Source organism: Brassica oleracea, chromosome C3, assembly GCF_000695525.1.
Source record: "Brassica oleracea var. oleracea cultivar TO1000 chromosome C3, BOL, whole genome shotgun sequence".
Classification (NCBI taxonomy): domain Eukaryota; kingdom Viridiplantae; phylum Streptophyta; class Magnoliopsida; order Brassicales; family Brassicaceae; genus Brassica; species Brassica oleracea.
The window spans coordinates 5,061,071-5,086,877 of NC_027750.1; the positions used below are offsets into that span (position 1 = coordinate 5,061,071).

General features: G+C 37.1%; 3 protein-coding genes and 1 pseudogene across 4 annotated transcripts; 3 read left to right on the forward strand and 1 right to left on the reverse strand.

The window, feature by feature from the left end:
• The window catches only part of LOC106329720, a 4,403-nt pseudogene extending 3,833 nt beyond the window's left edge, over positions 1-570 (forward strand).
• Positions 571-1,236: 666 nt separating this feature from the next.
• LOC106333797 (LRR receptor-like serine/threonine-protein kinase EFR) lies at positions 1,237-4,410 on the forward strand. The gene is given in 5 exon segments (XM_013772199.1): positions 1,237-2,481; positions 2,484-3,267; positions 3,270-3,539; positions 3,541-3,846; positions 3,926-4,410. Coding segments are annotated over 5 exon segments (2,940 nt in total). The 5' UTR covers positions 1,237-1,314; the 3' UTR covers positions 4,339-4,410.
• A 239-nt stretch (positions 4,411-4,649) lies between these two features.
• LOC106334759 (myosin-17-like) lies at positions 4,650-15,040 on the reverse strand. Its single transcript, XM_013773107.1, has 39 exons — positions 14,670-15,040; positions 14,098-14,226; positions 13,805-13,948; positions 13,574-13,719; positions 13,320-13,476; positions 13,166-13,224; positions 12,658-12,817; positions 12,401-12,550; positions 12,178-12,314; positions 11,948-12,094; positions 11,685-11,786; positions 11,547-11,604; positions 11,363-11,464; positions 11,219-11,256; positions 10,982-11,108; positions 10,737-10,907; positions 10,215-10,346; positions 10,008-10,117; positions 9,772-9,832; positions 9,504-9,681; positions 9,065-9,270; positions 8,816-8,935; positions 8,618-8,716; positions 8,322-8,543; positions 8,055-8,194; positions 7,772-7,889; positions 7,631-7,681; positions 7,470-7,541; positions 7,188-7,358; positions 6,908-7,063; positions 6,598-6,804; positions 6,240-6,377; positions 6,077-6,147; positions 5,891-5,990; positions 5,741-5,797; positions 5,580-5,636; positions 5,408-5,488; positions 5,249-5,331; positions 4,650-5,166 (listed from the first exon to the last, which is right to left on the reverse strand). Exons 1-39 carry the CDS (start codon positions 14,670-14,672, stop codon positions 5,031-5,033), a joined length of 4,596 nt encoding a protein of 1,531 aa, XP_013628561.1. The 5' UTR covers positions 14,673-15,040; the 3' UTR covers positions 4,650-5,030.
• A 3,477-nt stretch (positions 15,041-18,517) lies between these two features.
• Positions 18,518-22,423, forward strand: LOC106328671 (protein Brevis radix-like 4). 2 transcript variants are annotated; one of them, XM_013767158.1, is made up of 5 exons: positions 18,518-18,683; positions 18,764-19,194; positions 21,534-21,669; positions 21,741-22,132; positions 22,221-22,423. In XM_013767158.1, exons 1-5 carry the CDS (start codon positions 18,585-18,587, stop codon positions 22,297-22,299), a joined length of 1,137 nt encoding a protein of 378 aa, XP_013622612.1. In that variant the 5' UTR covers positions 18,518-18,584; the 3' UTR covers positions 22,300-22,423. The 2 variants fall into 2 exon arrangements, with proteins under 2 accessions (XP_013622612.1, XP_013622613.1); XM_013767159.1 differs by having other exon boundaries at positions 21,744-22,132.
• Positions 22,424-25,807: the final 3,384 nt, after the last annotated feature.

The following is a 25,807-nucleotide window of genomic DNA, read 5'->3' on the forward strand; positions in this document are numbered from 1 at the left end:
AAAAGATGATTTCATATTTATAAAAATATTTATATTTATTAAAACTAATTTTGTATTTATAAAACATTCTTTTTATTTATAAAAACTATTTTATTATTTTCTGTATTTTAAATATGTTTTCTATTTCAATTTTAATTTTATATTTTCGAATTTCAATTAAAAAAAATAAATTTATAATTTTTTTTTTAATTTTGGAAATATTCTGAGGAAGTGTATCAGGAATTTCCGACGAAAAAAATCCTCGGAATATTCCGAGGAAATGAATTTCCTCGGAATTCCGTCGGAAATTTCCGAGGGATTTCCGAGGAAAGATGAATTTCCGAGGAGTTATTTCTGAGGACTTTTTTCGTCGGTATGTCGTCGGAATAGCGTTATTCCGACGACATACCGACGATTTTTTCCCTCAGTATGCCGCTGTTTTCTTGTGTAAGGCCTTTTGAAGCTGAAAGAAAATTCAAGTCTCTTCTGTAATTTCTATTACTTTAAAAATAAAATATAAAATAATACGTTGTTTTATCTGTTGGCATGTGATGCTGCATTGTATTAGATTGCATTTCTGGGAGACAATAAAGATATTGTTGCACTATTTTATTATAAATTTTTTTTCCTTCAAAAACTACAAGAATAAAATATATTTTGAATATTTTTTAAAGAAATCATAATACGTATAGTTTATAGTTTTGTTTATATTTTATAATTGTTTCTTTTAATAAATATATTTTTATTATATATGTTATTTGGAAAGAATATACATAAAAGGAAACTAAGATTAACAAAATTATAAGAATAACAATTAGAAATAATATTTTTAGTTCATTAAGTGTATCTTATAATTAACTGTCCTAAGAATTAACTTAAATGTAAAAAAATTATTTTTTTCAAATAATAATATAGAGACTGCTCTTTTGATATTTAGAATTCTCCGTTAGATGATGTATTTGTTTCAGAAAACGAGAGCTGCTACCAAATGTCTTTGAAGTAACTTCAGAAGGATGATGCTTTTGTCAAATGTCGGTTCAAGTTTTCATAAGACTACAATGAAAATGACAATGAGGTTTTGCACCATTGCTTGTGTTTTAGTCTTCTTTACACATGATCTTAAAGTTGACTGACTTTTCTTAACTTCAAAAGTCCGATGACAAAAAAAAAAAAGTCCACAAATTATTGGAACCACATTTAATTGTCCCCCCACCCCCACGACTTCATTAGTTGAAATGCATTTTGAAATTTGCGTCCTTTCTTACCTTCAACTTCCTTCCATTTTATTTGGTTACCCGTTCAGGCAGAACCCATCTTTCACTTTGTACAAGCAGCATGAAGCTCTCTCTTTCACTTGCTCTCATTCTTCTTGTAGTTTTCACGGTGGTCTTTGCTCAAGCCAGAATCTCAAATGAGACTGACATGAAAGCTTTGCTTGAGTTCAAATCCCAGGCTGCTGTAAACAGACGGGAGGTTTTGGCCTCATGGAACAACTCCTCTCCGGTCTGTACTTGGATTGGGGTTACATGCAACCGCAGACGAGAAAGAGTTACAAGTCTGAACCTCGGAGGATTCAAACTGGCAGGTGTGATCTCTCCCTCCATTGGTAATCTCTCCTTTCTCATATCACTTAATCTTGGAGACAACTCTTTTGTTGGTACCATCCCTCAAGAGGTTGGAATGCTATTTAGGCTTCAGTACTTGAACATGAGCTTCAATCTCCTCGAAGGAAAGATTCCCCATAGTCTTTCTAACTGCTATAGACTCTCTACCCTAGATTTATCGTCAAACCGTCTTGAACACAATGTTCCTTCAGAGCTAGGTTCACTCTCTAAGCTAGTCATTATGCATCTTAACAACAACAAACTTACCGGAGAGTTTCCTGCATCTCTAGGAAACTTGACGTCGCTCCAGGAACTTGACTTTGCGTATAACAACATGGAAGGAGAGATTCCATTTGATGTGGCTAGATTGACTCAAATGGTGTTTTTCCAAGTTTCGCAGAATAGGTTTTCAGGTGTATTTCCTCCTGCCTTATACAACATGTCCTTACTTGAGTCTTTATCCCTAGCTGGCAATAGCTTTTCGGGTGAGCTTAGAGCTGATTTTGGTGATCTTCTACCAAACCTAAGAACTGTTGTTATGGGAGGAAATGAGTTCACAGGAGCTGTTCCTATAACACTTGCCAATATCTCAAGCCTTGGAAGGTTTGATATCTCAACTAATTATCTTACAGGAAGTATCCCTTTGTGTTTTGGAAAATTACATAATCTATGGTGGTTAGGTATTAATACTAATTCTCTGGGAAACAACTCCCCCAGTCATCTAGAATTTATCGGTGCTTTAGCGAACTGTACTCAGTTAGAGTACTTAGATGTCGGTTACAACAGACTTGGAAGTGAGCTGCCTGCCTCCATTGCCAACTTGTCAACCAAGTTAACTATTCTGTCCCTTGGAGGAAACCTAATCTCTGGAACTCTTCCTCTTGAGATAGGGAATCTCATATAAGCCTGCAGAAACTCAGCTTAGAAACAAATCTGTTGACAGGAGAACTTCCAATCTCTTTTGGGAAGCTTTTGAAATTGCAGGTGCTGGATCTGTATTCAAACGCAATATCAGGTGAGATACCATCTTATTTAGGCAACATGACTCGGTTGCAGATGATTCATTTGTACGAAAATAGTTTCCAAGGAAGTATCCCTCAGAGTATTGGACGCTGTCAAAACTTGATGGACCTATGGATTGATTCAAACAGGTTGAATGGGACTATACCTCTGGAAATACTGCAGATTCCATCTCTTGCTTACTTAGATTTGTCAAACAATTTCTTGACCTGTTCATTACCGGAAGAAGTTGGAAAGTTGCAACTCCTTGTTGGACTAGCTGCTTCTAACAACAAGTTATCAGGACATCTTCCACATACTCTAGGGGGTTGTCTATCATTGGAGTTTCTATATATGCAAGGCAATTCATTTGATGGTGACATTCCAGATATAAGTCAGTTGGTAAGCTTAAGGAATCTTGACTTCTCTAACAACAATCTCTCTGGCAGCATACCTCCTTATCTGGCCACGTTTCACTTACTGCGAAATCTGAATCTTTCTGTGAACAAGTTCGAGGGAAGTGTGCCAGTGGAAGGTGTGTTTAGAAATGCTACAGCGGATTCTGTTTTTGGAAACTTAAATCTATGCGGAGGCATCAGAGAAATGCAGCTACAGCCATGCACTGTGCAAGCATCACCAAAGCCAAGGAAACATCTCTCACTTGAAAAGAAAGTTGCAATTGGTATGGTATCAGTACAGGTATAGTGTTTCTGTTCAGTACAGTTGCTTCTCTGTGTTGGTTCAAGAAGAAGAACAACGCCAGTGGCGGTAACCCATCTGATTCTTCTACTTTGGGGATGTTCTTTGAGAAGATAAGCTTTGAAGAGCTTCGTGATGCAACTAGTGGCTTCTCTTCAAGCAACCTGATTGGTCCAGGCAACTTTGGTGATGTCTTCAAAGGATTTCTTGGCAGTGATCATAAACTCGTTGCTGTTAAAGTTCTGAACCTCCTGAAGCCTGGATATGTGGATGCAGCCAGAAGATCTGGAAAGTGTAAACGATCACTCTAGAATTTTAACACCTCCAGACAAACTCAACATAGCAATAGATGTTGCATCCGCCTTGGAGTATCTGCATGTTGAGTGTCATGACCCTGTAGCTCACTGTGATCTTAAGCCAAGCAACGTTCTTCTGGACGATGATCTTACTGCTCATGTTGGTGACTTTGGTTTGGCTCGGTTTCTCTATAAATACGACCGAGAAACCTTCCTAAACAATTTTAGTTCTGCCGGTGTCAGAGGCACCATTGGCTACGCTGCACCAGGTAAATAACACATCTATATGAAAAAAGTAGTGTATAGCTGCCAGTGATCCAATCTTATTGTTTTTGAAATTATGTACAGAATATGGTATGGGAGGCCAACCATCAATACAAGGAGATGTGTACAGCTTTGGAGTTCTAGTTTTGGAGATGTTCATTGGAAAGAAACCGACAGACGTAACATTTGCAGGAGACTATAACCTCCACAGCTACGCGAAGTCGTTACTGTCGGGAGATGAGGAGGAGGGTGGAGGCAGCAATGCCATTGATGAGTGGTTGAGACTGGTTTTGCAGGTGGGAATAAGGTGTTCTGAAGAGTATCCAAGTGATAGGGTGAGAATAACTGAAGCACTACGAGAATTAACCTCAATCAGAACTAAGTTCTTTACTTCCAAGACGACTATTACAGAGCCAAGTCATCGGGATGCTGTGCAAAGTTCTCCTCAGGAATGGATGTTAAATGCGGACATACATACAATCCAGACCCCAATATAATGTCATCACAATCACCTTCTCAACTACTTATGGGGACACAATGAATGTGTCTCTGCTTCAGCTTCATCACAAACAGAGCAATGTTGGGAGGATTTACTGTATTGAAATAGTACTATAACCATTTCAAAACAGAATAATGTAATTATAACATTCTTATGTTACAGAATACTACGTTTTAGTCTAATGATTGTCTACCTTCCGTTGCTCAACTACGGTTTTTAAAAGACAATTTAAAACAATCAAAACCTTTCTTCATTGTTTTATGTAGAATCAGAGGCAATAAGGAAATCGCAAAAAAATCACATGTGAAAGGTATTTGATGTGCAACCTATATATAAAACAATGAAAAAACAGTCTAGTTCCTTCATTACAATTTCACACAACGATTATAAAGACTCGCCCAAACCAACAGATACAAATAATTGACTAAAACAACAATACTCTCTTCCCCTCTCTGGACAAGACAGTATCGAACACATTTCTATGACAAAAGCAAATGCAAAACAAATAACCCCTGCGAGTTGCCATAACTACAGGGATGCAAAGAATGAAATAAACTTTGGCCTTTCCACAAATACAAAGGCCAGAGACTGAGTACCAAAGCAAGAAAATTAATATACACAAAATGCCCACACGATGTATTGATGTATGCAGCAGAAACAATCGTATTTGGTGGACCATACCGAGCTCACTTACGATGCACTGCCTTCTTTACGTGTGAGCAAGAATCCGAAACCTGAGTTTTCACGGATCAGTTGAGGAGGCTCAATGTCATTTACATCCACTTGTTGCATTGACTTTGATATGTCTTCCACCGTGAATGGAATGCTGCGTTTGGGTTCATTGCTTGGATTAGTCGAGAAATGGGAACGGTACAAAGGAGACTGAACACAAATTATTTTCAGCATACCTTGAGTCATCGTCCAAAAGGAAAGAGCTGCTTACAGCATTGTTTGAGTCCTCGGTCATCATAACCCTCATGTTTGCAATAACCTATGGTTTTGGAAAGAACACAATTAATACCAATATCTAGACAAATGAAACTTAGTTATTTAAAACTGAGACATACGTCTGAAGAAACGCTATGAGTGCCATATTTGTCATCCCAGTACATTGTGCTGATTCTGTATAGCTGCTGTATACTGAGCACCTGAACCAGAACAGAAACTTCAATGTTAAGCTCACGAGGGGGAAAAAGTAAATGATTTACAGGATGAATTTCACCGAGCTTAAAGTAATACCGGACAGAGTTCTCTTGTTATTTCGTCCAAGGTCTTTTTCGGCTTTTGATGAATGACCTGAACAGATAGCGAAAACAAAGCAAAGTCCACATAAGCAAGCCACGTAATGGAAGCATTAAAGGGCATTAAAGGAATGGCAAAGGATCGATTAAGAATTATACCAGGAAACCAACTGCCTGCCTGATATGTCTCAACTCATCCCAAGCAGAGCCAGCATACTGTAAAAAAAAGCAAAAAAATTAATCAAAACTCAGAAGGTGTGAACATGTGTCTTAAGCAATGTTAAGAGGAAAAGCGAAAGCGTGGCTTACTTCATCAGTAGCCTCTGTACACCACTGCTCTAATTCAGCCAAGCCTGCTTTAACGTACTCTCCGTTGCTGAATGAGCAACATTCACGACGTAGAAGAAGACTGCACCATTTCATTACAGAGAAATCTTTATGTCAAATCAAGGAAAATGTGAGAAAACGAAAGGAGATGTGACAACTGAAACATGCCTGTTGAAAAGCTGAACATTGATGAAGGAGAATATTTGGGTGAATACTTTGCGGACTAAGAACGGTGGAGCCTGTATCATGTAAAAACATAGATTGTAATCAAGATTGCCAAAAAGTAATATGTTTTTTTTTTGTTCAATTTCTAATGGAAGTCCAGACTCACGTTGTTTGCTTTCATTAGATTCAAGTAAGCGTTTAAGCTTTTCCTAATACTTTGCCAATGAGCAATTAGAGCTTGTTGAGCAACAGCATTGGCTTGTGCTCTCCCTTTCACCAAACTTGCCCTTGAAGTTCTTGGTGCCTGTATCATGTATTCAAGTCTTAATACACTACATCGATGAATTAGTAAAGTTTGAGCTAATAAGCATCAGCATATCAACTTCCAAAAGATGCTACAAGAAATCCCTTCTCAAAAGCATCGACTAAGAAATGTTTATCAGGAAAATTCAGTTATTAAGCTGTTAAATTAATAACCTCTCTTCCTAGAAACTGTATGAACAAAAATACAATAAAAAAGTTACCTGAATACATAACCCAAGAAGAGGAGAGATCTCTTTCTTTAGATTATCTCTGATCATTCCATATATCTTCTCCAGGAATGCAGTAAGCTGCTGCTTGAAAAGTAGTGCGGGGTACTTCGCTTCAACTTGCCTCAGGTCGTCAAGCTTGGTGACTCCCTGTCTATTCAGAAACGAGAGTCCAGCACTTTGAGGAGATGCCCTTAGTCCCTATTTAAATTGTTAAAGAAGGACACAATATGAATTGAGGCTGCACAAAAGGGCAGATAAATGGAAACCAGAAAAAAGAACAAATAGATTAACAGCTTCTTACTTGTGACATCCTTCCAAATAGAGATGCTGATGATGTTCTTCGTCTCTGTGGTGTTAAACTAGCTGCTCCAGTAGCTTTAAGTGTACGTTGCAGAAGCAACAATAGCGTGGCAGAATTAGATAACCAATACGCCAAAACCTCATTATTATCTGGCACCTGAATGGAAGACAACATTTTCCATATTGATATTCAGAAATATTTTCAAGGTTTTGGAGTGTCAAACATGTTAAAATAGCTTATTAGTGCTTCTGGACAATAAAGCAAGAACGAATAAACTTACTTCAATGGCCGAAGCTATTGTTTGAATGATACGGTCAAAGACGTTAGTTCTTTCCACTTCAAATGATCTCCAGTGAAGAAGACTTTTGTATATGACACACGCAGCAACAGGCTTGCCCCCAGCATATCCAAGGTTTTGAGAGATACACTTGACTAGTAGATCTTGGTTTTCCTGCATAACGCAAAGATCATAACATATGTTAAAGAGAAAAGCAGAATGCAATACTGCAAGAAACGTAGTCCCAGAATTACAATTAGCACAAGAAGTTCAAGTATATGTTACCTGCTGCTTTTCATTCAGATATTTCTGTGGTTTCTCCTCAGACTCTGGTTCTCGTACAGCAAGAGACATGTCCTGTGATATTTATAGATAAAACCAATTAAAGAAACAAGAACGTGTCCGGGTCGAACCTGCAAATTTAATCAGAAAAGGTCTCCTCTTACCGGTGTAATCTTTGTTTCTCCATTAATAAGGTTTCCATTCTCTGGGGTTCTCTGAGCGTTGAGAAGGAAAGAATAAATGATTAAATAGGCCTTTTTGTGTTAATATGTAAAGAAAAACAAGAATTTATATGTTGTTGGTACCGGTAAAAGCATTGTTTTTGATCGCGTGGCCATGGTTCTGCTGGTTGGAGAAATAGCAAGTGCCTGTTGACGGAGAACTTGAATCTCTGACTCTGAATTGGAAAGCTTCTCTTCCAGTCTGAAAGCAGAAGCAAAATCAATATGTAAAAGTACATAAGCGAAGAAACGAATTATAACTTATTTAATTAACCAACAAGGATAACAAAGACTAGTAAACAAAACGAAACAGTCAAATGTATAAAAGGCCTATTGTTTTATCCTTCAGCAGTATCCTTTTACGAACCTTTGTACCGATTCATGAAGCTGGTCTGCTTTTCTTGTAGCATTTTCAAGTTCTGTGGCTAGCTCTGAGTTTCTAGCCTCTGCCTCTGAGAAAGCTTTTCTCAAGTCTTCTGCAGCTTTTCGTTCAAACTGAAGCGAAGCCTGTAACAAAAATATAACATAAATTAACACACCCAGCTTACAATACTAAGGGACTAAGTAGCATATATCGACTAGCTATAATAGTGAACATATGAAGGATGATCCGATAAGTTAAAAAAAGGCATACCTTCAAAGCCTCCACCTCTGATGTTAATGAATTGATTTTTTCAGTATCCTCGACCAATACCGGAGTCTCCTTAATGACTGGTGGTGCTTCTTCAATAGCTTTCCTTGCAGCCTCTCGTTCCCTTATCACGGCAGCGTTTGCTTCTTCAACTTGCGACCGCATAGCTTGCAGAGCCTCCTGTTGTTTTGCATATTCTTGGGCTTTTGCTTCTTCCAGATCGGTCTATGTTACCAGGAATTGTCAATAACAGTGTAAACAAAGCATAATATAATGCTAGTGTATGGAAATGAACTTACTCTCTGTCGCTTCTCTAGTTGTAAACGCCATGTTAATTCTTCAACACGCTTCTCAAGTTTGTCTTTCGCTTCTCTAAGGGCTCCGGTATCTCGTGCGGCCTGATTCAGTTAATTGCAAAGGTAAGAACCTGATTAGTTTCATGAAGTTTTAACATTTAGTAGAATAATTTTATAAAACAAGAAAAAAGGAAACCGGACCATCTTAAGTGTCCTCAGTTCTTTTCGTGCAAGCCTGCTCCTCCAGCCACATTGCGAAGCAAGCGCAGCTTTCTGGAGTTTCTTGTAGTAAGAATATGCCAGATGACTACGAAGGCGAGCCTAAATTTGAAAATCAAGAACTATCAGATTTTTGACACAAAACCAAGAGTTTTGCCAATCAAAGATATATGGTCTCTCATTTCTCAGTTAGGTAAACAAGAATAGCTCTAAGAGATTCTCAGTAATGACCTGAATAATAGTAGCAGCCTTCATTTGCTTTCGGAATCTGAACTCATTGCGAGCAACCATTCCCCTTAGTGCTGTTTGAACTGCAATTGTTGAATGTCTAATTCTTAGATAAGATTCTCTGGCCACATGTCTTCTGAAACTCTTCTCAATCTTCACCGCTGCTGCTTGGCGTCGCATTTCCTCATAAAGGTTGCATGCCAATTTTCCTAGCATTCATCATAAAGATTTGAGAAGCTCATTCTAAAAGTAATTCAATCCGCAGAGACAAAAAAAAGGCACATAAATACTAAAACGATTTCACAGTTGCTCAACAAAACAAACGAACGGATCATAACAAGCCACTAATTTCATGGCTACACATATAATATGCTGAACAACTACAAGAATGGTAGCAAAAGAGAAGAAGCACATTTTTGCAGTGACTTAGGGGAGAAGATACCTCGGCAGTTGGACTGCAATACAATAGCAGCTCCACGTAGAGCACGGAATTCTTTTTGGGCAATATAAGTACGGATCTGCATTTGGATTTTCCTAGCGGCATTTCCAAGAACCTCAGCTCTTCTTGCATCCAACTCAGCCATCTGCCCAGCTCTAAGGAATACTTTCGTTTTCCCTAACTGCAAGTGGCAGAATGTTGGATAATTTATACATAATCTTCTAACCAACCATTTAGGAACTGTTACATGATGCAATTACCAATGACTTACTTCATAACCCTTTAAGCCTATCTTATCCAGAAGCATTCTGCAAGCAACTTTGTCGTCATAACTGCACAGAAATAGGAGCCCTTAGATACAGCGGAAAAGTACTAGACATGTTTTAATGGAAAGCACTGCAAGAAACGAAACCTATCAACTTTATGTTTAAAGCCAGGCCCATAATCAGGATAGTAAAAAACTACGAGGGTCGAGGGTAAAACAAATTTATATCAGCTGCAACTTACTTTCCCTCCAGAACTTCCGGAGCAAGAACACCAAAACGATTGAGAAACTCATAAAAGGTCCGTTTTGTAGGATAACCAGCACAGCTGATTCTAATAGCTTCCAAAACACCCTTAAAGAAATCAAGGCAAAAATAAGCTTGTAAGTTCAATAACCGAAAATCTTGGTTGACGTGCCTCAATTATATGAAAGGTTCGGACTGCACTTACACCACACCGTAATTGTTGAATTACGTTCACGTTCTCGAAAATGGCAGGCTTAAGTACGTTGTTTGGCTTCACACATCTGATGTAGTGAGGTTCAGTAGAATTTAGTGTCTCCATCAAAGACTGAAGTTGAAGCTGAAATTTGAGAGAGACTAACTCTTGTTAGAAACAGATACCAACATTTGTGACACCCTGAACTAGAGTTTCTGCTACTTAATGTTTCAGATTATGACTCTCTCCGACAGCAACAGAACAAAAAATAACAATGTCAAAGTGTTTGAAAGAAAAAAGTAGTAATGTCTAAATCAGCCGTATTGCTGCTCTATCAAACACACAGAGGAAGCAAATGATATAAGATGTATCTACTATATACACCATTTATGATTATCTGGCTAAGGAGAATATCCGAGATCCTTAGATTTCTACTTAATTGCAGAACGTATCATAACAGTTTTAAGGGAACAAAGCTTTCAGGAAGAGCCGAGAGAAAATATGTTCCAAAGAGGGAAATTGCTGTCACCATACCTTAAAGCGTGACCCGATGGAAGAAAATTTGGTTTTACTTGATGTTTCTTCTGCTAGGCGAGGAATTAGACCAGCTACGAAAGTACAACTGGAAGCGATCAAAAGATCCTGATGTTCTGCCACCACGTAATCTTTGTTCTTGTCAAGGAACAGGTCGGCCTGATAAGTTACCTGTTTCAGTAGGGAAGAGGATGTTAACAGGAATAATATCTAAGCTTGTCATAAGTATGTGAAAGATGTTTTACCTCTCCAGCATAATGTGATATTGCAAAGCTGGTCCGCGATAGCTTTGGTTTGGTAAACCGCTTACTATTTTTGAACGTTTGATACAGCTTCTGAGCAAATGTTTCATGCGTAGACTTGGGAAACATACTGCAAAAGAATCGAACATGTATTATATACATTATCTCAGTCAAATAGAAGATTTTTTAATCCATAAGCACAAACTAAAACAGCTTCGTCAAAAGAGTCTAGCAGCCTACCATGCTTCATCTAAAAGTGCAATGACTCCTCCAGGTTTCTGTACGAGCAAGTTATATACACCATAAGTGTCAAAAAGGAATTAGTTATAATTCAACGCAAAACTATATTACGAATAAATTTACATATATTAAAAATTAGGATACCTTCTCAATGAGTTCCAACACATCCTTGTTATCCACAAATTCTATGTAACTCCAGTTAATCTCTTCTTTGGTATAATCTTCTTGTTCCATTTTGAAGACGTGCTGTGAAAAAAAAAATTGTACTCAAACCTAAGTAGGAAGAGATAAATATATTTATAAGCTAGTGGGTAAGAGCACAACAGACCTGGTTGAAATGTTGTTGCAGCTTTTCATTGGTAAAATTGATGCAAAATTGCTCAAAACTGAAATAATACATGAAACTCATTACAGCCTTTAACATTATTACATAAGAGGAAATAATTCTGCAAGCTACCAAATTTACCTGTTGATTTTAAAGCTTTCAAACCCATAGATATCAAGAACACCAATTATAGTCTTAGAATTTGGATCTTGCCCGATAGAATTGTTAATTTTATCAACAAGCCTGGAAAAAAAATATGAGGTGTAAGAAGTCCGAAATTTCAAGTGGCAGCTACTGCAATAATTGAAACATGTTTTCCATAGAAGAGCGCAGTTAGGAAAAATACAAAACAAAATAGGACATAAGAGCGTGCAAATGCAAAGAGAGAGATTCTTTTTGTATACCAATCAAACAAGCGTGAATAGATAGTTTTTGCTAATGCATCCCTGCTACCCGTGGCTGAATCAGGATCAAGTGTTCTTGTAATAACCTCTTCTGGAGTCACCATTACACGTTTTATCAATGCATCTTCCAAACTCTTTGCATCACACCTTTGAAAGGAATGAGTCCAGGATCAAAGATTTAATAAACAAAAAAAACAGAAATCAAGATTAAACAAATAAGCAGCACATACCTAAGAAGTTCAGCAGTCGTATCCAGATGAAATCTTGATTTGTCATCCTTCAAAACTGAGGAGTCGATCTCTTTTCCTTTTGCAAATTCAACATTACCTAGATGAAGGACTGCAGCAACAACTCTAAAGATTGCATCCTGATACCAATTATCAGAAGAATCAATAATATGCTCTATCAGAGAAATCATCTCTTGATGGAAAAACGAGCAAGTGGAAAACTGACCTGTTCCTCTTCACTGATGCCAACAACATCCATAGCTCTTCGGGTAGCAAGATATTCCTCGGTGTCATCCACTCCATCCAGTTTAAAGCACTTCGATTGATTTAGGTAGTGGAATGACTTAGGATCTCCCAACTTTAACTTTTCTCTTTCCTACAGAATGGGAAAAGAAATGAGCTCCCCCCAATTACTTATTCATGAGGTTTAAATCAGAAAGCTTCACAGCTAGGCTTATTATTATCCTTGAGTAGCACTAGTACCTCCGGTGGGGCAGCACATAAAAGGTAAAAACAGTGGTAATTTCTTTCTGGATCTGATATTTGACACACTCGAGACCTCTCCAACAAATATGTTCGGACAGCTGCTCCAGATATTCTCCCACTTTTGTCAAATTGAAGCTCGACAAACTTTCCAAATCGACTGCATTATGATTTCAAGACAAGGTTGAAATGAGGTTGTCTGCTTTGAAGCTTTTTAATAAGAAGTCATTACTCATTAGAATAACTCCATAACACAATAATCTATCACGTAGTTTGTGGGAAAAAAATATTTATCCGGCACTTTAGGCATGAAAAGAACGTGTGTGTCTGACAACTTATGTCATGTGCCATCTGTGCAACTGATCACTGAGGGTTCTTAGTTAACAAATTTTCTGACAAGTAGTGTCTGAAGAAGCTTTTGGCCAAGAAGAAGTTTGACTAAGCAACTGATAAAAGCATTTCAAGAGACAATTCGTAGGAAAAAAACTCTCAGTGAACATGCACATACCTGGAGTTGTTATTCCTAAGAGTTTTGGCGTTTCCAAAAGCTTCAAGAACAGGATTTGACTGTTTACCAACAAAAAGAAAGCAAAATAGTTAATCTACAAGCCTCTCTATAAATGTATCAATACAGTAGCTAACATAGATTTGTGACGCGTCACCTCCAGAACTTGCTGTTCCACTGTCCTTCCTTCAACGCCGGATCGACCACCCAGGTAAGCAAGGTATCGCATAAGCATCTTTGTGGTCTCAGTTTTACCAGCGCCACTTTCCCCACTAACAAGAATTGAGTTGCTCTTCCCCTCATTGATCATCGCCCTACACATAGAAGCAATAGACTAGCATGAGACAATGAACGAATAAAGAGTGATTCAGAGAATCTGTGCAAGCGGAATCACTGATTGGTCCTAATTACCTGTAAGCAACTTCCGCAATTGCAAACACATGAGGGCTTAATTCACCAAAACCTGCTCCTTTATACTGCTCCATCATATGAGTATCATAGAGATGTGGCAACCTTTGAAACGGATTTACAGCAATCAAGATGTTTCCAGTATAAGTCTGCAAAGGCAATATAAAGAAAATACTTAGGACTAAATATGTGATTTCATTAGAAACTCAGCGAAGAAAATGCATAATAACTTACATAAATTTCATTCAGCTCATATCTCATGGCCAAGTTATTCAAAACACCTGGTTCATGTAGATATGAGAGCTTTGTCATGTCATCAACACCCCCAGGTGGAGCCTCTGTATCCTTTGGAAATACATTCGCGATTTTGGCCACAACCTGAAATTATAATTTCATGAGTGATAATGCAAAACTGATTTGTCAGGAATGAAACATTTATTCAAGGCGAGATGGATTAGAGGAAAAGTGACATTTTTTCTCACAAGTAAATTACATGCAAAAACATGGCAAAAGGATAGACAACTTACGGTTTTCCCGTTTGTGGTCTGTACATGAACTTCTTCCCCACTAATTTTGACGACTTCTCCATCAATCCACGCCAATCCAGGGTCTTCAATCCAAACATAAGAACCAACGATTATATTGACTGGACCAACCTACGTGATATCAAGATTGAACGTGTGAGGTACATAGATTCCAATAACTTCACACAAGCTGCTGTTCTAATCTGAATTGAAGGAAGCAAAAGCTTACTAGCATGACTTCACAAGGAGATGCTATCTTAGGGCAACTAATAATAGAAGTTAGAGACATAATCTAAAAACTATAAGATAAGTAGTGGGATGGGTCCAAGCTTAACTAACTTGTATATTATGCGGCCATTCAATATATTCAGATATTATTTATTCACTTGGCAATAGTAACATACAAATCAATAGAGAATAGACTAAGGATCGAAACGCAAATCTCATACACAAGATCTATCTATCTACCAACGAGAATCAAATCATATAAACCAGTTAATAAATAAATAGATTAAACAAAAAAAAAAAAACAGAATAAGCAATCGAGAATACGAAGAGGATGATGGCAGGATTACCATGGCTACTCTTCCTCCAAACAGATCCTCTCTGTGCCGCCACTAGCTCATCCAAGAGAGGCCGAGTTTTGGGAGCGCGGACTCAGCGAGTCAGATCGGGAAGATTCTAGGTTTTGGTGGTCTATAAGTTTTCTTCGGAGTCAGCACAGCAGAAAATTGAAATCGGGGAGATCGGATGAGTAGAAGAATCAATCACACAACAGATTTTTTTGGAAGATGGATCGGAATGTTTTCTCTCTCTAGAAAGCTGATGATGTTGTTGAAGAAGAAGAAGATGGGGACTTGGTCTTCTAGCAGACGTCTAATGGCTTTTTTCTCTCTCCTCGAGCAGCAGCAATGTTTTTCTTTTGAGCTGTGTCATTCTCTCTCTCTCTCTCTAACACTTTTTTTTATTTTTATTATTACTATTTTTTTCAAGAAACAATTAAAAAAAGATTTTATTTTTTTTGGTGCTTGAGAATAGAGATTGTTCAAGTGGGGTCCACTGAGACTTAGGGGACGGTGAGGTGGATCGCGTTGGATATTCGTTTGTGGTCAGCCACCCATACCAACACACACACACTGGAATATAGGTTAGAAGCAGACAACGAAAAAGAAGAGAGATTATTATGGTAAATCAAATTTTTAATTACGTTTTTTTTTTTGTCTCTGCTCTTTGACTTGCTGATCTTTTGCACTTCCATGCCCTTTTCCCGAAAATAAGGAAGTATTTTAATTTTGAGTAAATAATGGCCAATTGTCTCTAATTCTTTTCTCTATTTAATAAGTTTCGTTAGGACTTGTTAGATGTAGAAATTTATATTCTGGTGGAGAGCTTTTCTATTTTGAAATTCCCCTCTTGGATATAACTTGTAAGTATCGTCTGACCTTTAAAAATTGATTTGACTCTTGTTTCAACGGATTTGTCATGAACAAACAAACGTTTAATTTGTTTCGTGATGATGTATTATTTATAGATAACGTCTAAACTTTCAGATACGTGTGTGTATGGACTTTGGCTAGATTTGTGACTAATTACAACAATAAATCTATACTAATTATAAAGAACACAAATATATATATATAAGTTTGTGATTAGGAAATCAACAACTAGAGTACAGGAGATCTACAAATATAAATTTTGCGGTATAAGTGTTTGAAACCAAGTGGTGAAAATGATTACGGCTAGGCGGCTGGCTGGCTGGCTACTACAAAGTATTCATGATTATTTTATAAACAGCTTGGTCATGGGCTGTATCTTATCAAAGACTTCAAGTTGAGTTATACAAAGTTGGATTGAGGAATCGAGTCTGGGCATGCTTCAAACTAATTTTGTCTGAACAACAAACATATTTAAAGCGCATTGTACTACAATTTGGTGATGGATAGAAAGCTAAGACTAGTGGAATAAAACATTGTACAATTCGAGCTCTTTTTTGTTGCTGCAAGAAGGGCACTAGTAATGCTTGATATGCTCAGCTCTAGCTGGAGTAATCTTCACAAGCTCCACACAGTGTATCACCATGTTCATCTTCAACCTCTTTCTCTAATCCTTCTTCCTCGTCCATGGCTTGTATTGTTTTTGAGCTTTTGCCATTTAAATCTTTCTACATTTTAGATCATGGAAATTGTTAACTACACCAACATAGCAATGGAAACCTTAAATAGATACTAATCGACAATCAATGGAGCCATTTCATTAAAGTTGCCTCTCAGAGTTCATACTAACTATAGATCCAACGATTACATGATATTATCTACAACTATGGTAGACCATTTTGCTGTAAGACTGTCGCTGAATTGCCAGCTCAGCCGACAAACAGCTTTAGATCGGTTAGTGTACTATGAGAGGAGTTAAATAGAGAACCGAAGGGAAAGGGTTTGGGAGAGTAGCAGAAGCTATTAAATTCATCTTAAGGTTCTTTAGTCTGGGTTGTTCCTAGTTCATAAAATTTATAAACCTCCATTAAAGGACATCATGAATCTTACCACTTTTGAATTTGACTTGAATCTGTTATTACAGCATGAATCGAAACCAAATCTTGAACCGAAGTAAAAGGAGACAGAAAGTAACCAGGCATCAACTGTGGACAGCAACAAGAGCAAACCAGTCTTTTTCCAGCATTCCATCTCTGGCAAAGTTGATGCCGAGTCCAGGTTCCGGGAGCTCTGGAGGTACTTCTGGTAAGTTAACTTCCCATACTTCATTCGGGAATTCATACAAGCAAAGATTATTCTTCTCTGCAAATGTCATTAAATAGGTATACAAATATACAATACAGACTTTAAGTTTCGCAAGTAGCACAAATTTTGAGTTTCCCAACTAGCACAGAAAGTATGAAACACTGATTAAATGTTCTATATGATCAAGTACACAGTGTCACTATTGATTTGGCTACGACTCTGTAAACACAAAAACTACAGACATCAAATTTACAATAGAACCTAGGTAGCAAGCTGTCCATTAACAATATCTGCAAAAGGAACTCCTAAAATGAGAGACCATAAGCATTCAAAAGGAGTTAGAGGCAGCCTAGAGGGAACCAAGAAGTGAATGAAACAACTTGAGAAAAGGGTAAATCGTGGGCTTTTGATAAAAGAGTGTTTACAGAGGCGTTAACATATAGTAGAACTAAGGATTATGGGCTTAAGCACCGTTTATACCAAAAGCCTACAAACACCCATTTTGAGTACGTATCACTCTTCTTTGAGAAGAGAGAGAGCTTTTTAGATTACAGCGACAGAGCCATTCAATCCTTATAATGGCCAAAATAAGCCCATCTTGAATATTGAGATTGTTTATTATTAGTCCGAGTTCGGTCCAAAATCTATTATGATTACAAGCAAAATTAGAGTATAAATTCATGTAGAGAAATGAAGTGAGATCTGAACGAGATTATGGCAGTGTAATTTCGTGTTAGGGAATTTCTCTCAAAATTTGATTGTATAGATGTGTTAGGGAATTTATATATGAAACACAAAACAGTTCAGCCAGAGTTTATATGGTTTAGCGATACATTACATTTGATCACTCTATGGTTTCTACTTTCTGTATTGACTTATAATTTTCGTTGTGTGTATATATTCTGATTGATATGTGTTTGTATAACAGAGTAAAGTTGTTTAAACGATTAAACTATTGTCAAGCATTTGAAGATGCGGTGAGAAACGTAGCAAAGAAAGCTCTGTCAAGCCATTGTCACCTCTTCAATGTTATGATGGTTATAACTCTTTAAAAAGAAAACGTGGATCCGATCTCACATGACATGTTTTGTATCTCAACATGATAAAAAAACAGAGAGGAATTTTTAATGTCAGGTATCTCTCGTCATTCAAGTTTGAACTAACTAGTATACTATTACAAAATAACATGAATAAGCTATGAACAACTTTTTACTACCGCAAAACTTATTAGTCACAACCAACACTTTCTTTCGTTTCAGGTTTCTCAAAAGTCAGAGCCAAATTTGAATACATCGATAATCTAATCCTTGAGCACAACACTCGACTACGATGAACAACCTTTGATACATCTGAAAGTCTAAACCCACAAGAAGCAACAATAATGAATATATTCTCCCGAATCGATTTAAGCTATGTGGACAAGTGGAGTACGTTCAAGTTGTTTAGAGTTTAGCTAATCACTAACACCAAAGCATGGTTTACCTTTTAACCTTTTACATTTTTTTACCACCGAGTGGGCATAAAAAATACCGGAATTACCGTTAACAGAAGCGGGACCTTTCTTTAATAAATAAAAACCGGTAATCCCGGTTAAAGTTTTAATTAAATAATTTTTAAAACAGAGCGATCAAAACGCATAAAAAGAGGACCAAACCCAAACCAAAGTAAGAAACTGACAGCATCTCTCTCTCTCTCTATCTCTCTATCTCTCTATCTCCCTATCCAAAAAGAGAAAGAATCAGTCGCCGGAAAATGCTGACGTGTATAGCTCGTTCTAAGCGAGCAGGAGATGAATCCACGGGTCCACCCGACGATCCGGATTCCAAGCACGCCAAATCTCTAACATCTCAGGTACGATTCTCTCTCTCTCTCTCCGCTACCTCCGCCCCTTCTAATTCTGATCGAGGGCATTTTCGTCAATTCATCCACAGCTCAAGGACATGGCTCTGAAAGCTTCAGGCGCTTACCGGCATTGCACGCCGTGCACGGCGTCTCAGCCTCAGGGGCAACCGATCAAGAACAATCCGGCGACGGCGGCAAAGTCGGATACCGAATCCGATCAACGGCTCAAGATGCTGTACGGAAGATCAAACAGCTCCATCAACGCCACGGCGGCGGCGGCGGCGGCGATGCAGCAGCAGCAGCCGAGGGTATGGGGAAAAGAGATGGAGGCGAGGCTAAAAGGGATATCGAGCGGCGAAGCGACTCCGAAATCGGCGAGCGGGAGGAACCGGGTTGACCCGATTGTGTTCGTGGAGGAGAAAGAGCCTAAAGAATGGGTCGCTCAAGTGGAGCCAGGTGTTCTCATCACGTTCGTGTCTCTTCCCGGCGGTGGTAATGATCTCAAGCGTATACGTTTCAGGTACGCAAACTCTCTACTTAGCTTTTAATCTAACGGTCGTGATTCTTTTGTGTTGACTCTGTTTTTCTGATCCTACGGTTGGTGTTTCGTTTAGCTTCGTCGTTGTTGGCTCGTTTTCTAATTTCTATTTTTTTTCTCCACGTTTGTTTTGGTATGGGAGAATGTTCGGAAGATGCTCGGAACTGAATCTGATTTTTTGTTTTCTTAAAGAAATTATAGTATAAAAATCAGCGCAAAACACAATCTTAAAAAATGTTAGTGGTGTATAAAAAAATAAATTTGCGTATATAATATAGTAGATGGATATGATTTTGTGGATTTTCATGTCTAGGCAATATATATGTTGATAAACAACTTAAGAAACTACAATCTACCAATCATGCCATGTATTTTAGAGAAATCTACCACGTAATTATTTTTATAAGCAATTTAGAATCTCGAGTTTACAAATAGAACATTACAGTTTTTAACGAATTCTTATAGGATATTTTTTGGGCTTAATATTTTGATACATGTTTTATGGTTAATAATTGTATTTTTCTGAATTAAAACAAATTGGTATTTTAGTAAATTTATTATCCATTTTGGATGATATGTTTAAGTAGGAAAAATAAAACTAAAATAGTACCACCATTTGACATTGTTTGATGTCTTGTCTTGAATAGAAGAAGAGGTAATATATTGGTGTGAAAATGTAAATAGAATGGTGAAAAAAAAAGAGTGATGGGACCAACAGTTGTTGACTGTAACGCCTTCACGCCTGATGAGAAGAAGCAAAGGTCCAAAAAGCAAAACTTGGTGTTCCCTCTTTTTTTAAAGTGCTTCTCTGGGTCATCATCATCTCTTCTCATTCTGTTCTTCTCCTTTTTTTGCTTTTATCCTTTGTGTTTTCTTTCAAAATTAGCTATTTTGACTGACGACTACTTTATTAGGTCCTTCTCTTTTTGTTTGTTTATCTTCAAAATCATAGTTTCCATGCACACGAAAAAAATTCCTTAAAAAGAAGAAAAAGCTTTAAATTTAAACTTAGAAATGATCTCTTGCATATGTTTTATCAGCTATATGAAATCACTAAATAAATATATATATGTATATTAAAAAGTTATTAAGATGCTAGGAAATGTTTCTTTAGATTTTGTTCTGTTCAATCAAAGATACAGAATCATTGGTTGGTAGAGTTTTATCTTTTTAATCATTTCACTACTATCTGGGGGTTTCTTTTTCACCATTTTTGTTTTGCTTCAATAGAAATTTTGTTTTATTAATTCAATGAGTGCCTTATTCTCCGCTTCTCTGTCATGCAATCACATTATTGCTGTTGTTGGTGGCAATGTCTTGTTATTCCAAAAGACAAAAGAAGAAATAAATTAAAATAAAACAAAGCAAACAGCTTTAGCCTTTAGCACAGTTTCCTTCACTCCTATGTCGCCTCTTGAAAACGACAACCTTCAACGTATTTTGTCTCTTCCTTGCTTCCATTCTTTGTCTTGTTCCATATTAACCACAGTTCCACTTCTATCACTTACTGCCTGCCTCTTTTGTCACATACTTGGGCTTTCTTTATGTTCTTTCGTTTCTTTTCCATCAGACTAATCTTGGTTGAGTTCGAGTCCTAATGGTCCTGAGTTACTTTTGTGTTCTGTATTGTTTAGTTTAGATTTTTGGCAAACATAGAGTATATTTATTAATTTTGGGTTAAAGTTATACTATTAGAAAAAAATGAGAGTGCTTTGGGAATTATCTCGTACCCACCTCCCACATTATTTACTTTCACTGTTAGCCATAATCATCTTATCTAATTATTAGCTTTGACCATTGTTGCCTCTGGTTTTTTCTCAATGTCTTTTTCTTAATTTCTACGTAGTTTTGATTGATTATTACTATTAATCACTCCATTAACTACCTTTTAAAAAGAAAATTGACATTCAAAATGTTGCATTGGTGTCTCTTGTTTTCAACTCTCTTTTTAGTTTTTAGCCCTAGCCTATGGGGTTGGTTCAATTTTGTCAAAAAGGTTTATAAAACAGCTATTGTTTACTTTGTCAGACCTCCCCTTAATCCGCTTTGGTTAATTCACACTTTTGTCTCTTAGTTCTGATTAAAGTTATTTCTTTTCCTACTTTTATTTGACAATCTAAATTAAAACTTAGAATCTCATGAATATCATGTATGTGAGTTATGATTAGCCTAAGCTATTTAACTTAAAGTTGCTCATATGAGATTGATTACTTTATATTTTGGTCTTTCACTCTTATAATATACCACTTGTAATTTTATAAGATTAATATAACATGTTTCCAAAATCTAGTTTTTTTCTCACTTCTGTTAATCTTGATCAGCCGAGACATGTTCAACAAGTTACAAGCTCAACGATGGTGGGCAGATAACTATGACAAAGTAAAGGAACTTTACAACGTTCAAAAACTAAGCCGCAACGCTTTCCCTCTTCCCACGCCTCCTAGATCCGAAGACGAGGTTAGCTTCTAAACAAGACAACTAAAATTGTGATCATCATCCACTAATGTCCTTTGGAAATCTTTTGTCAGAAGGCAAAAGTGGAGTACCACCATCCAGAGGACACTCCTGCAACACCTCCTTTGAACAAAGAACGGTTGCCTCGTACCGTACACCGTCCAGTTGGATTAGCGGCTTACTCATCCTCGGACTCACTCGACCACAGTTCCACGCAAAGCCAGCAGTTTCACGACTCTGGTCTACAAAACTCAACTCCTAAACTGTCAAGCATAAGCGGGGCCAAAACAGAAACTTCTTCCATGGATAGCTCGTCGAGAGATGCAGACCGGTCAGAGGAAATGTCGGTGAGCAATGCGAGCGATGTTGATCCGAACGAATGGGTGGAGCAGGATGAGCCTGGCGTTTATATCACTATTAAAGTTTTACCAAATGGGAAAAGAGAGCTTAGAAGAGTCAGATTCAGGTGAACAGACAGAATAGAACTTCTTCATTTACATTGTTTCATCGATCGGTTTTAACTCAAAACTGTTTGTTTTTTTTTTGGATTGCAGCCGAGAGATATTCGGAGAGATGCAAGCGAGGGTATGGTGGGAAGAGAACAGGGCAAGGATACATGAACATTACTTGTGATTATCGTCTTGAAAATTCGGTTTTGGTTCATCAAAACGGTTTTGTATTTCTTATTACTCGTTCTCGGTATACCGTTTTAAATCTATTCCAAGCAAGTCTTCTCTTTCTTTCAAAGAGATATTCCTTTCCTTGTGACTCCCTGTCCCACAAATCTTAAATATCAACCAAAACAGTAAAACTATACCTTCTTACTTGTCTTCTCGCACGCGTGACATGGACTGTGTTACAGCTACGTTAAAGCTTCAAATTGGTTAGAGAAACTGAGCAAAGACAAATAGTTTAAGTTGTGAGAAAGAGTAGATGAAGAGTAACATCAAAAGAAACACAGTAAGAATCAACATTCTCAGGTTGATGAAACCAATTTTGAGGTCCTCGACCACCTACCCCTTCTTCCTTTACCTGTCACTGTGATCCATCCCATTTCCTTCATCTTTTGCGATGGCTTCAAGTTTCTACCACTACGAGATCTGAGAGCCGTTTCGTCGTAAGACTCCGTTGCGGAAGTCTAAGTATCGATCACAAGACTGCCTGGGAGTTGTCTCATTTGAGACAGTAGAATTGAACTGAAATGGAGACGAGTACGTGAAACATTCCTTAGCTGGTGGGGAGCGTGGAGACATCATCACCTCAGAGTCATCCAATAAAGTATGATCCTGAGAATCAGTTGCTATTTCAAACTCACATCTGGAGTTTCTTTCGCATGTTGTATATCTTCCGGAAGAGATGCCAACGGTGTTCAGCAGATATAGGACCGGTTTAACTGGTGGGGCCATCAGGGTGACCGCCCAGGGTCCATGGACAAAAGAGGTCCATAAATTTTTTAATTTCTTGTAGCATTAAATTATTTTAGGTTTTAAAGATAATCATTAGAGTTTAAATCTTTGCATGGTCGATTGAAAATGAGTAACTGGCTTGAATAAAAGTTTTTTAAATTTATCAATTTTAGGCTTTAAAGTTATGTTTTCTTGTTTTGTACACGGTCATAAGAAATAAATTATATATAATGGTTGTAGAGCTAAACCGAAACCATATTGTTATTTGGTCATTCGCTTATTTGTTAACACACTTTCATCAAAAATCATTGTATGCTTGAAGGTGGTTAGGAAGAAAACCCAACTGATTCCTAAATGCAGCTCAGCTTATATCTATTTTTCTTAATATGTTTGTGTTTCTTAAATACAGTTCAACGTATATTTGCTTGTCTTTCCCAGCTTTGTTTTTTTTCTTTTGGACGTTAAGATTCCTATTCCTAAGTGTTATTTTTCTTTTTATTTGAATTTTTTATTCAATCACACAAAAGGTGCTTCAAGTGTGCTTCAAGTAGATTTGTGAAAAGCTTAAGTGTTGATTAAAATTCGGGTTTGATCGTATGAATAACATTTCTCAGTCAAATGATTTAGTTTCTGTTGGTTTTTAGATTACGACATTAGTTATTTCAGTGAGCATAATAAGATGTTACACGTTTGTTTTGCTTGTTTTGATTAACAAAATTGTTTTATTTTGTTGCAATAAGCCATATTTTTCTTGCTTTCCAGGGACAAAATTTTTTTTCGCCCCAGGGCCTGAGAAGAGTTTAAGCCGGCCCTGCAGATAGTAGAGTCAAGATGTTCCGCAGTTGGTACTGCACAGTAGAGTTAAGAATATAAAGGATTCATGTAGTGTTTTTAATATCTTATTTTATTAGTTAAATTACTTACAATATGTTTTTTTAATAAAATTAATTTTAATAAATTTATAGAATAAAAATCTAAAAAAATTGAGTAACAATGATCTTGTATAAAATTATAAAACTATCAAACTAGTACTTTAGATTTTAATAAAAAAAGTAAATCAGTAAAATAATAATAAAATTTGAAATTTTTAACAATTATTATAAATCTAATTAAAATTATTATTCTCTTAGTAACTCAAAGAAAAATACTTGAATCGATAAAATTTCCAATCATATATGTAAAAATTATGATGGATAAAAGCAAGAACATCATTATTTAAATATCAAAGTTCATATCTATTACTTAAAAAATATGATTCACTAGATATATGATTCAAACTTGTGGGAAGACCTATATAAAGTGCAATTGAGTTTTGCCAACACACTCTTTAGCCATGACCGTATTGAACTTCACAATTGACATGATAGTGCTTATTTCTTTGAATAAAGTGATAGTGTTGGGTCTGATTTCATTGAAAACAATGGTGGAACAGGATACTAGAAGAATTAAACTATTAAAATCTTCAATAACCCACAAGAATAGTACTTTCAAAGAATGAACTATTATTGAACATATTCAATTAAGTATACTATCTTTAAATTCAAACATAAAAGTCATTTTGTTACTAATCAATATCAAAATCCTCATATTAGTCACATTTGTCAATCCAATTTTCATCACCAGAGCTAAAGTCATCATAAGATGCAAGTCACTGGTCTTGCTGTCGATGGGGAGTACATAGTTTCATCTTCAGCTGATCAGTAAGTCCTCTTCTCCTGTTCTCGTAGTTTACTTAGTGTTGAAACTTACAAATTGTAACTGTTCACTCATTTTACCTTTATTGCTTGAAATCCAGTGAGCGTATCCTACCTTGTGATTTTCATTTGCTGTTAGCGTAGGCCTTATTTTCTTAACATTTCTTATTAGCTTGGTTAGGCCTGGGCATAAAATCCGGAACCCGAAATCCGAACCAAACCCGAACCGAAAAACCCGACCCGTTATCTGACCCGAAATGTAAAAATACATGAACGGGTCTTGTAGGGTGGTACAAAAAATATCTTGCTCAACATGGGATTACTCACCAGACAAGCTGTCCTTACACTCCTCAACAGAATGGAGTTGCTGAGAGAAAGAACAGACATTTGATGGAAGTAGCAAGATCAATGATGTTCCACACCAATGTTCCAAAAAGATTCTGGAGTGATGCTGTGATGTCTGCTACTTATCTGATCAATAGAACTCCAACTAAAGTCCTCAACGACATGTCTCCTTTTGAGGTTCTAAATAAGACCAAACCATCTTTGGACCATTTGCGTGTGTTTGGATGCCTCTGTTTTGTGATGATACCTGGGGAGCTGAGGAACAAGCTTGATGCTAAAAGCTCAAAAGCTATGTTCATTGGTTACTCTCCAACTCAGAAGGGGTATAAGTGCTATGATCCAGAGTCAAGAAGGGTTCTTGTCTCGAGGGATGTGAAGTTTGCAGAATCTAGAGGCTATTATGATGGAAAGAGTTGGGATGAGCTCAAAGATCTTTCTCAATCAGCCTCAGATAGAGCAAATAACCTTAGGGGAGTAATGGAGAGCCTGGGAATCAGTATGCCCTCTTTACCAAGTGTGGAACCTGTCCCTGAAAATTTATCATCTACTGCAGCTGATAGTGTTGAGAGCACTCATCCTAATCATGAGGGGGGCAGTAGAAATGTTGAGCAGTCTACACAAGCTCAACCTGAAGAGAGCTCTGTAGCTCATGATCAAGATGAGATGCCATCAGAATCAGATGTTGAGACTCAAGTA

Coding starts and splice junctions, on each gene's coding strand:
- LOC106328671 (XM_013767158.1), top strand. CDS start 18,585: ATGCTGACGTGTATAGCTCGTTCTAAGCGAGCAGGAGATGAATCCACG. Junction 18,684..18,763: donor CCAAATCTCTAACATCTCAG/GTACGATTCTCT, acceptor ATTCATCCACAG/CTCAAGGACATGGCTCTGAA. Junction 19,195..21,533: donor CTCAAGCGTATACGTTTCAG/GTACGCAAACTC, acceptor AATCTTGATCAG/CCGAGACATGTTCAACAAGT.
- LOC106334759 (XM_013773107.1), bottom strand. Junction 11,787..11,947: donor TATTCACGCTTGTTTGATTG/GTATACAAAAAG, acceptor TTTTTTTTCCAG/GCTTGTTGATAAAATTAACA. Junction 8,717..8,815: donor AACTGAGGACACTTAAGATG/GTCCGGTTTCCT, acceptor TAACTGAATCAG/GCCGCACGAGATACCGGAGC.